The 11,357-nt window shown below is 21.7% G+C and overlaps 1 protein-coding gene across 4 annotated transcripts in view; it reads right to left on the reverse strand.

The window, feature by feature from the left end:
• Positions 1-11,357, reverse strand: part of LOC117172561 (lymphoid-restricted membrane protein-like) — a 171,718-nt gene that overhangs the window by 152,262 nt on the left and 8,099 nt on the right. For all 4 annotated transcript variants that reach the window (XM_033360620.1, XM_033360622.1, XM_033360621.1 and 1 more), the window contains exon 3: positions 2,937-3,092. In XM_033360620.1, the coding sequence (XP_033216511.1) occupies positions 2,937-3,092 (156 nt within the window). The remainder of the gene's footprint in view (positions 1-2,936; positions 3,093-11,357) is intronic.

The following is an 11,357-nucleotide window of genomic DNA, read 5'->3' on the forward strand; positions in this document are numbered from 1 at the left end:
ACACATCAAAATAACGGGTTTTTGACCCTTTTAGGTTAGAATATCTCGAAAACTGAGGGTGATGGAATTTTTCTGAGGTCAGATTCGGATTCAGCGCAGCAATAGTTGAATTTTTAACAAACAAGTTAAAATTTTAACCTAAAAAGATAAATTTTTAACAAAATGATCGAATTTCAAAACAAAAAAGATTAAACTTCAATAGAAAAAGATCCTTTTTCTATTTAATAGTTATATTTTCTACAATATCTTTGTTTTAACCAAAGAAAAGAAAATTTCAATCCAAAAGTACGAACTTTCAATGCAAAAGAACAAATTTTCTATCTGGAAAGACGAGTTTTTAACAAAAAAATTTAATTTTTCGTTAAAAAAAATTAATTTTGAACAAAAAAAAAGGATTTTCAACAATCTACTTCAATTTCTTTTACCAACAAGATGAATTCAAACCCAAAAAAGATTAATTTTTCACACAAAATATAATAGGTGAAATTAAAAAAAAAACTATTTTTATTTGAATTTAAAACCAGTAGAATTCAACAAAAAAGAAGAATTTTCTATAATTGAAACAGTTGGATATTCAGGTAAAAAAATTAATTTTTAACAAAACAAAAAAGAATTTTTAACTAAAATGATGAATTATCAACAAAGAAATATATCTAATTTTTTATATTTAAACCCAAAAAAAGATTTTACATAATTTAAAATCAGAGACGACACATTTTTCAATTAATAGTTGAATTTTAAACAAAAAATTGAGTTGCCAACCAAATTAAGAAAAGAATTTTCAGCCAAATATTAGAATTCTTTTTGGTTAAAATTTCAACAAAAAATTTTGGTCAAAAAACTACATTTTATATTGAAACCCACATTTTTCAATTGAATATTCAATTTTTTTTGTAGAAAATTAAGTAATCTCTTTGCGTAGAAATTTAATCTTTTTTGGTTAAAAATGCAACTGTTTGGCTGAAAATTAATCTATTTTGGTTTCGAATTGAACAATTATTTCAAAATCTTTCTTTTTCGGTTAAAGATTAAATTTATACTAAAAGATACATTCTTGAGAAAAAGTTAACTGTTTTGTAGAAACATCGTTTTTTTGGCTTTGCAAATTAAAAAATCTGCTTCAAGTTTTTTCTTTCTTAGTAAAAAAATCATTTTTGGTTGAAAATTTAACTTTTTTTTATGAAAATTAATCTCTTTCTTTTAAAAATTCGTCCCTTTTCGGTCAAAATAAATTTCCTTGGTTGAAAATTTATCTTTTTGGTTTAAAATACATTTTTTTATAATGAAATCCAAATTTTTCCCTTTGAAACTCATTTTTTCATTAGAAAATTTTTTTCCGTTAAAAATTTGACTTATTGGCTTAAAATTCAAAAATTTGCTTACAATATTTGTTTTTTTAATTGAAAATAGATCTATTTTGTCAAAAATTGGTCTTTTCTAGGTAGAAAATCAATCTTTGTGGTTAAAAATTCTTCTTTTTGTTTGAAAATTCATGTTTTTGTTTAAAAGTTGAAATATTTGGTTAAAAATTCATCTGTTTTTGTTTCAGGATTCAATAATTTGGTTGAAAATTCGTGTTTTGCCTTAAAAATTACCTTTTATATTAAAAAAAATATTTTTTTAAATGAAAATTTGACTGCTTTGTTGAAAATTCACGTTTTTGTTTGAAAGTTTAACTATTTGGTTAAAAATTAATCTTTTTTGGTTCAAAATTTAACGATTTAGATGAAAGTTCACTTTTTTTCTTACTTTTTTTTATTTAAAATTTAAATTTTTGTTGAATGAAATATGAACTTTTACATGTATCATAATAATAAATTCATTTCTTTGGTTAAACAATTTTTTATCGTTGAAAATGAACCTTTTTATTTAACGTTTCAACTATTCCACTTTTGATTGCATTTATTTTAGTTTAAAATTCAAAAATTTGGTCGTAAATTCGTCTGTTTTTTGTAGAAAATTAATATTCTTGGTTGAAAATTCATCTTTTCGATTGAAAATACATTTTTTTATGCTGAAATCAAAATTTTTCCTTTTGAAACTCATTTTTTCAATAGAAAATTTTTTTCCGTTAAAAATTTGACTTATAGGCTTAAAATTCAAAAATTTGCTTCAAATATTTGTTTTTTTAATTGAAAATAGATCTATTTTGTCAAAAATTGGTCTTTTCTAGGTAGAAAATCAATTTTCGTCGTTAGAAATTCTTCTTTAAGTTTGAAAATTCATGTTTTTGTTTGAAAGTTGAAATATTTGGTTAAAAATTCATCTGTTTTTGGTTCAGGATTCAATAATTTGGTTGAAAATTCGTGTTTTGCCTTAAAAATGACCTTTTATATTAAAAAAAATATTTTTTAAAATGAAAATTTGACTGTTTTGTTGAAAATTCGTGTTTTTGTTTGAAAATTTAAATATTTGGTTGAAAATTAATCTTTTTTGGTTCAAAATTTAACGATTTAGATGAAAGTTCACTTTTTTTCTTACTTTTTTTTATTTAAAATTTAAATTTTTGTTGAATGAAATATGAACTTTTACATGTATCATAATAATAAATTCATTTCTTTGGTTAAACAATTTTTTATCGTTGAAAATTAACCTTTTTATTTAACATTTCAACTATTCCACTTTTGATTGCATTTATTTTAGTTTAAAATTCAAAAACTTGGTCGTAAATTCGTCTGTTTTTTGTAGAAAATTAATATTCTTGGTTGATAATTTAGCTTTTTAAATTAATGTGTTTAATTTAAAATTTAACTACATATTCCATTTTTCATGTATTTTATTTAAAACGCGTCTTTTTGGTAGAAAATTAATTTTCTTTGTTCAAAATTGCCAAAAATTGAATGAAAACCAGCTTGAATTTTCAATAATTTTCAAAGATTTTTCTTTAAATGCGTGAAAAATTATCTCAGGAATTTCGAATAATTTACCAAACTTACTCGTCAACCTGATTGTTATTATTTCCGTCTTGCGATTGATGCCTGTGAAGATTGGAAATCCAGAGGCGAGATCCTTGCTTAAATAAGTTCCAATTTATTCGACCATTCGGTGAGACTTTTACGAGAGATTTCCGAAGATCCTCGAGAATTTCGATCCTGAATCATCAATTCCAAAGGAATTAACATTTTTATTTTATTGTTTTATTATTTTTACTCAAAGATTTCCAGGAATTACAATTATTTCAACAGATCTCAATTTTAAAAAATTGTTAAGCAGTTCAATGTCTTTCCTGAAAACTGATTAAAATTTCATACAAATAATTTATAATAACTATTATAAATAAATTACTAATTAATACAGGATTTCAAAAATTTCATGCAGATTTAAAGAATTTCTTTCCATTTTGCAAGATTTGTAATTGTTCCAAATGTAATTCCAAACATTTTGAAAATTTGAAGGAATTTTAATTATATTTGAAACATTTGAAGGCACTTGAAGGGATCGTAAATATTTACAGGTATATTAAGAGTATTAATTAATAAGGTAATGATCTTTAAAAATTTTTAACCTTAAAGATTTTAAGGAATTTTAAAAGATTTCAAGAAAATTTCAAAAGATTTAAAAAAAAATGAAATATTTGAGGGTATTTAAAAATGTTAGAAACAAATTTTTAATAGATTTCAATAATTTGAATTGCCTTCAAAGGCTTTTCAAAATTGTAGGATATTTTAAAGATTTTAGGATATTTTTTTTAATCCAAGGAATTTTTAAGATCCTTAAAAAGTTTCAAGATTTTAAAGGAGCTTTCAAAAATTTCAAAAGATTCTAAAGGATTTGAAATATTTTAGGGTATTTAAAAAGATTCGAAGAAAATTTTGATAGATATCAATAATTTAAAGGGATTTCAAAGGCTTTTAAAAATTGTAGGGTATTTTAAAGATTTTAGGATATTTTTTTTTAATTCCAAGGAATCTTTAAGATCGTTGAAAAGTTTTGAAAGATTTTAAAGGATTTGAAACATTTTAAGGAATTTTAAGATATTCGAAATTTTTTAAAATATATTTGAAGGGATTTCAAAGGATTTTTAAAATTTACGATATTTTCAGGGTTTTTGTTTAATTCCAAGGAATTTTTAAGAGCTTTAAAAAAATTTCAAAATATTTGAAACATTTAAGGGTATTTTAAAAGATTCGACGAAATTTTAAATAGATTTCAATCATTTGAAAGGTTTTCTAAATTGTAGGGTATTTTAATGATTTTATATTTTTTTTAATTCCAAAGAATTTTTAAGATCCTTCAAAAGTTTTAAAAGTTTCTAAAGATTAAAAATATTTTAGGATATTTTAAACTATTCGAAGAAGTTTGTAATAGATTTCTATAATTTAAAAAGATTTCAAAGAATTTTCAAAATTTTAGGGTATTTTAAGGATTTCCTTGTAATTATTAGAATTCCAAGGAATATCCAAGATCTTTAAAAAGTTTTAAAATATTTTAAAGGATTTGAAATATTTTAGAGTATTTTAATATATTCTAAGAAATTTTCTAATAGATTTAAATAAATTAAGGAATTTCAAAGGATTTTTAAAATTTACGGTATTTTCAGGATTTTAGTTTATTTTTTTAATTTCAAGGAATTTTTAAGAGCTTTAAAAAGTTTCAAAATAGAAAGATTTTAAGGTATTTTAAAAGATTCGAAGAATTTCTTAATAGATTCCAATAATGTTAGGGGATTTCAAAGGGGTTTTAAAATATATAGTGTATTTTCAGGATTTTTTTTAATTCCAAGAAATTTTTAAAAGTTGTAAAAAATTTGGAAAGATTCCAAAGGATTTGAAATCTATTAGGGTATTTAAAAATATTCCAAGAGGTTTGCAATAGATTTCTATAATTTGAAGGGATTTAAAAGAATTTTCAAAATTTTAGGGTATTTTAAAGATTTCAGTGTTTTATTAGAATTCCAAGGAATTTCCAAGATCTTAAAATTTTTTTATATATTTTAAAGGATTTGAAATATTTGACGGTATTTTAATATATTCAAAAAATGTTTTAATAGATTTAAATAATTTGAAGGAATTTCAAAGGTTTTTCAAAATGTTAGGGTATTTTTTTTTAATTCCAAGGCATTTTTAAGAGCTTTACAAAATTTCGAAAGATTTTAAAGGGTTTGAAAAATTTTAGAGTATTTTAAAATAGTCAACATTTTTTTAAAAATATATTTAAATCATTTAAAGGGATTTCAAAGGCTTTTTCAAATTGTCAGGTATTTTAAAGATTTTAGGATATTCATTTAAATTCCAAGGAATTTTTAAGATCCTTCAAAATATTAAAAATATTTTATAGGGTTTGAAATATTGTAGGATATTTTAAAATAGTAAAAAAAATTTTAAAAGATTTCACTTGAAGGGATTGAAGGGATTTCAAAGGTTTTTAAAATTGTAGGGTATTTTAAGGATTTTAGGAAATTTTTTTTAATTCCAAGATATTTTTAAGAGTATTTATTAGAATTGCAAGGAATTTCAAAGATCTTTAACATTTTTTAAATATTTTTAAGGATTTGAAAATTTGAGGGTATTTTAATATATTCCAATAAATTTTTTAATAGATTTAAATAGTTTAAAGGGATTTCAAAGGATTTTTAAAATTTACGGTATTTTGAGGATTTTAATTTTTTTTTTAATTCCAAAAAATTTCAAAATATTTTTAAGATTTTAGGGCGTTTTAAAAGTTCGAAGAAATTTTTATTAGATTTAAATAATTTGAAGGGATTTCAAAGGCTTTTCAAAATTGTAGGTTTTTTAAAAGGATTTAAGGATATTCATTTAAATGCCAAGAAATTTTTAAGATCATTCAATAGTTTTAAAAGATTTTTAAAAGGCTTGAAATATTTTAGTGTATTTTAGAACAGTCAAAAAATGTTTAATATATTTCCATAATTTGAAGGGATTTCAAAGAGCTTTTACAGTTGTAGGGTATTTTAAGGATTTCAGAATATTTTTTTAAATTCCAAGATATTTTCAAGAGCTTGCAAAAATTTTGAATTATTTAAAATATTTGAGGATATTTTAAATAGATTTCAATACTTTGAAGGGATTTGAATTGGCTTTTAAAAATTGTAGGGTATTTTAGGGATTTTAGAATATTTTTTTTAATTCCAAGATATTTTCAAGAGCTTGCAAAAATTTTGAATGATTTAAAATATTTGAGGATATTTTAAATAGATTTCAATACTTTGAAGGGATTTGAAATGATTTTTAAAAATTGTAGGGTATTTTAGGGATTTTAGAATATTTTTTTAAATTCCAAGATATTTTCAAGAGCTTTAAAAATTTCAAAAGATTTTAAAGAATTTGAAATATTTTAGGGTATTTTAAAAGATTCGAAGAAATTTCTAACAGATTTCAATAATTTGAAGGGATTCCAAAGATATATTTAAAAGTATTGAAAGGAATTTACAATAAATTTGAAGAATTTAAAGGAGTTTTGGCGTATTTAAAAATATTGAAAGGTATTTAAAATCTATTTTTAAAATGCAAACGGATTTCAATGGATTTGGAGTATTTTAGGGCATTATAAAATATTTTAAGACATTGTTAAGATAGTTGAAGAAGTTCAAGCGTTTTTGGCGTATTTAACAAGTTTATAAGCGATTTTTAATATATTTTAAAGAGATTTTAAATATTTTAGGCAATTTTAAAAGATTTCAAGAAATTTGCAAGAGATTTTATACATATTTTCGAATTCTAAAGGAATTTTAATGGATTTTTGAAAACTGTAAAGGGTTTTTGGGGTATTTAAAAAGATTTCCAAGGAATTTTCAAGAGCTTTAAACAGTTTGAAACAATTTCAGATTATTTGAAATATTTTATTTAATCAGATCTCAAGGAATTTCCAAGATATTAAAAAATATATATATCATGGAATTTTCAAATATTTTAATCATTTTTAGATATTTAAAAACATTTTATATAGATTCAAGGATTTTTAAATTATTTTAATTATTTTTACGTATTTAAACAGTTTCATACAATTTTAAATAATTTACTAGAATTTCGAAATATTTGGTACCATTTATACGGTTTTCGTATATTTAAAAAGATTCCAAAGAATTTTTACTAAATTAAGAAAATTTTATAGGATATTAAGTAAACAATTTCAAGGAATTTTCAAAGATTTTAGTTCGTTTGAAAAGATTCTTTGAAATTTTCAAGCACACCCTGAAGTCTTAAAATTTCTTTGGAATCCCTTAAAAAAATATAAATATTTTTAAAATCCTTCAAAATACCCTAAAATATTTTAAATCTTTATGAATAGGCTTTAAAATTTAAAAATATATTTAAAATCCCTTTAATTCTTTTAAAATGCTCTAAAATATTTTAAATCTTTGGTAACTTTTTAAAGCTCTTAAAAATTCCTGGGAATTTTTAAAGGTACTCTAGAATCGTTACATTTTTTTGGAATCCCTTAACATTATTGAAAATTTTTATTATGTAAAGCTCTTGTAAATTCCTTGAAAACTTTTTAAATATCCTAAAATATTTCAAACCCTGTGAAATTTCTTCAAATATATTGAGATCAATAAAAAATGGTTTAGAATCCCTTACAATTATCTCAAATATTTTAAATCTTTATTCAAATGATTAAAAACTCCTTGATGTTTTTTAAATGCATTGAATATTCCAGGGAATATTTTAAAATATGAGACCTAATTGGTCTCATAAAAATTCTTCAAAATATTCTAAAATTCTTGGTAAATTTGTGAAAACTGTATGGCTTTCTTTTAAATACTTATAATTCATTCAAATCCTTGGAAATTCCTTGACATTTTTCAAATATTTCGAAATTACCTTGTAATCTTTTCATTAAAGAAAAGCATAAAATATTTCAAATCTTTTGAAATACCTTGAATTTTTCCAAAGCTCAAGCATTTCAAAACACATTATTTAGGCATTTCAAAACACATGATATAATTAGAAAGAATTTTCAATAATTTTGGAAGAATTTGATAAGATCTATAAGATTTTAGTACATTTAAATATGTATTTCAAAAACTTTAAGGCTTTTTTTGTAGGGTATTTAAAATGATTCCAATGAACTTTCAAAATACTTCAAGAATTTAAAAGGATTTTAGGGAATTTAAAACGATTTTAAGTGTTTTAAAAATATATATTAAAAACTAAAAGGGATTTTAAGAGATTTAAAATATTTTAGGGTATTTTAAAAGATACCAAATAATTTTTAATAGATTTCAATAATGTAAAGGGATTCCAAAAGGGTTTAAAAAAATGTAGCGTATTTTCAGGATTTTTGTTTAATTCCAAGACATTTTTAAAAGCTGTAAAAAATTTGGAAAGATTCCAAAGGATTTGAAATCTATTAGGGTATTTAAAAATATTCGAAGAGTTTTGTAATAGATTTCTATAATTTGAAAGCATTTAAAAGAATTTTAAAAATATTTTAGGGTATTGTAAACTATTTCAAAGAATTTTCAATTTATTTCAATTACTTGAAGGGATTCCAAACTAATTTAAAGTCTTTAGGGTATCTTTAAAAATTCCACGGAATTTTCAAGAGCTTTAAAAAGTTTCCAAAGATTTCAAATACTTTAGGGTATTTTTCAATATTTAAAGGGATTTTCAAGAGATGTGAAGAATTTAAAGGGATTTAAGGGCATTTAAAAAATATTAGAATTTAAAACATTCCATGGAATTTTCCAGAGCTTTAAAAAATGTCAAAGGATTTCTAAAAATTTCAAATATTTTAGGGTATGTTCAAGGATATTTTTAAAAGATTAAAATTTTTTAAAGGGATTCAAAAGAAATGTTAAGACTTCAGGCCATCTTTGAAAATTTCAAGGAATTTTGAAAAGCTTCAAAAGTTACCAAACATTACAAATACTTTAGGGTATTTTAAAAAAATTTAAAGGTATTTTCCAGAGAGTTGAAGAATTTAAAGGGTTTTTGGTGCATATAAAAACATTATAAGGGCTTTTTGATATATTTTAAAAATGTGAATGGATTTTAATGGCTTTTAAGTATATTTAAGGGTATTTTAATAAATTTCAAGAAACTTTTAAAAGATTTGACAAATTTAAAGGGGACTTGGCGTATTTAAAATATTATTATAAGGGATTTTTAATATATTTTGCAAATCTAAAGGAATTTTATATACTTTAGAGTATTTAAAAAGTTATCAAGGAATTTAAAAACATTTCAAAACATATTATGCAGTCACGGTGTCCGGGAAGGGAAAAAAAGTTTACTTAAAAACGCACAAAAATCTGGAGAAGAGGTTTTGTTATAGACATTTTTATTAAAAATCATAAACTTTTCATTTTTTTCTATTGCATTATATAAATGTAAAAAAAATTATATGTGTTTTGCTTTCTTTTTAACGTTTATATAATGAAAAAGAAATGAAATTTTTTCATTTTTTCTAAAAATGTTTATATTTCGATAAAAGAATCAGCTAGGATTTTCGTTTTCATGGATTTTGTTTCTAAAAATAATAACTAACAAAACCTCTTATACAGATTTTTGTGCATTTTCAGGTAAACTTTTTTTCTCTTCCCAGACATCGTGCAGTTATAAAGAATTTTAAATAATTTCGGAAGATTTTTATAAAATCTATAGGATTTTAGTACATTAAAAAATATTCCAAGAAAATTGCAAAAGATTTCATTGATTTAAAGGGTTTTTAATTTTTTATTAAAGTATTTAAAATGATTTCAATTAATTGTTTTATAATATATTCTAAAAAGTAAAAGAGATTTAAAATATTTTAGGGTATTTTAGTTAAATTTAGTTTAGTATACTGAAGGCTAACTCCTTGATAGACAGTTATAATACAGAGTATATTTAATATTCAGTATTTTACAAAGAATACTTAAAATAGAAAAAAATATAATTATTATATATCACAAAATCATTTATTGATTGATATTAAAAATATTTTAGGATATTTTAAAACATTACGTGAAAATTCTTATAGCTTTAAAAAATTTCAAGGGATTGCAGAAGTTTTGAAATATTTTAGGGCATTTTAAAAGATTTCAAAGAATTTTTAATTTACTTCAATTATTTGAAGGAATTCCAAAGAAATTTAAAGGCTTTAGGGTATCTCTGAAAATTCCAAGGAATCTTCAAAAGATTTAAAGAATTTAAAAGGGTTTTGGGGTATTCAAGAAGATTATAACGAATTTTTAATATATATTACAAATTGTAAGGGATTTAAAATACTTTAGGTTAATTTAAAAGATTTAAAGGAATTTTCAATCGATTTTAAGAATTTAAACGGATTTTGGCGTATTTAAAATGATAATAAGAGGTTTTAAATATATTTTAAAAATGTAAACAGATTTTAATGGATTTTTATTACTTTTATAGTATTTTAGTATTTAGCAGTATTTTAAAAGGTCATATATTTTACAAATCTAAAGGAATTTTTAATATTTTAGGGTATTTAAAAAATTTTTAAGGAATTTAAAAGAGCTTTATATAATTTTAAGGGATTTTAAATATTTTAGGATGTTTTAAAATATTACAAATGATCTTGAATACATTTTAAGAATTTAAAGAAATTTTAAATTATTTGAATGATTTTGAGGGATTTCAAAACATATTATACAGTTATAAAGAATTTTCAATAATTTCGAAAGATTTGAAAGAATTTTAGAAGATCCATAAAATTTTAGTACATTTAAAAATATTCCAAGAAAATTTCAAAAGATTTCAATGATTTAAAGGGTTTTAAAATTTTTTTAAGGTGTTTTAAATGATTTCAATGAATTTTCAAGTGACTTGAAATAAGTGTTTTTAAATATATTTTAAAAATTAAAAGAGATTTTAAGAGATTTAAAATATTTTAGAGTATTTTAAAAGATTCCAAATAATTTGTAATCAATATTTTGAAGGGATAAAAAATGTACAAATTTTAGGGTACCTTAAAAACTACCAAGGAATTTTCAAGAACTTTAAAAAATTACTAAAGATTTCAAAGGATTTCAAATATTTTAAGGTATTTTAAAAGATATATTAATATTAGAACGGTTTTTAATTAGTTTAAAAAATGTTAAGAGCTTTTAGGTAAATTTTACGATATTTAAAGAATTAAAAATGTTGTTGGGGAATTAAAAATGATTATGAGGGATTCTTAACATATTCTACAAATTTAAAGGGGTGTTCGATATTTCAGGGTATTTTAAAATATTTCAAGGAATTTTCAAGAGATTTGAAGAATATAAAGGGATTTTAGTGTATCTAAAAAGATTATAAGGAATTTTTAATATATTTTCAAAATTTAAAGGGATTTTAAAGTATTTTAATGAACGACTAACGAAACAAGTGTATCAAGGTAAAGTAAATGGCAGCGTGCCCAGAGGTAGACCGCGGAAAGAATGGTTAGAATGTGTGAATGAGACCCTA

This window comes from Belonocnema kinseyi, chromosome 5, assembly GCF_010883055.1.
Source record: "Belonocnema kinseyi isolate 2016_QV_RU_SX_M_011 chromosome 5, B_treatae_v1, whole genome shotgun sequence".
NCBI lineage: Eukaryota > Metazoa > Arthropoda > Insecta > Hymenoptera > Cynipidae > Belonocnema > Belonocnema kinseyi.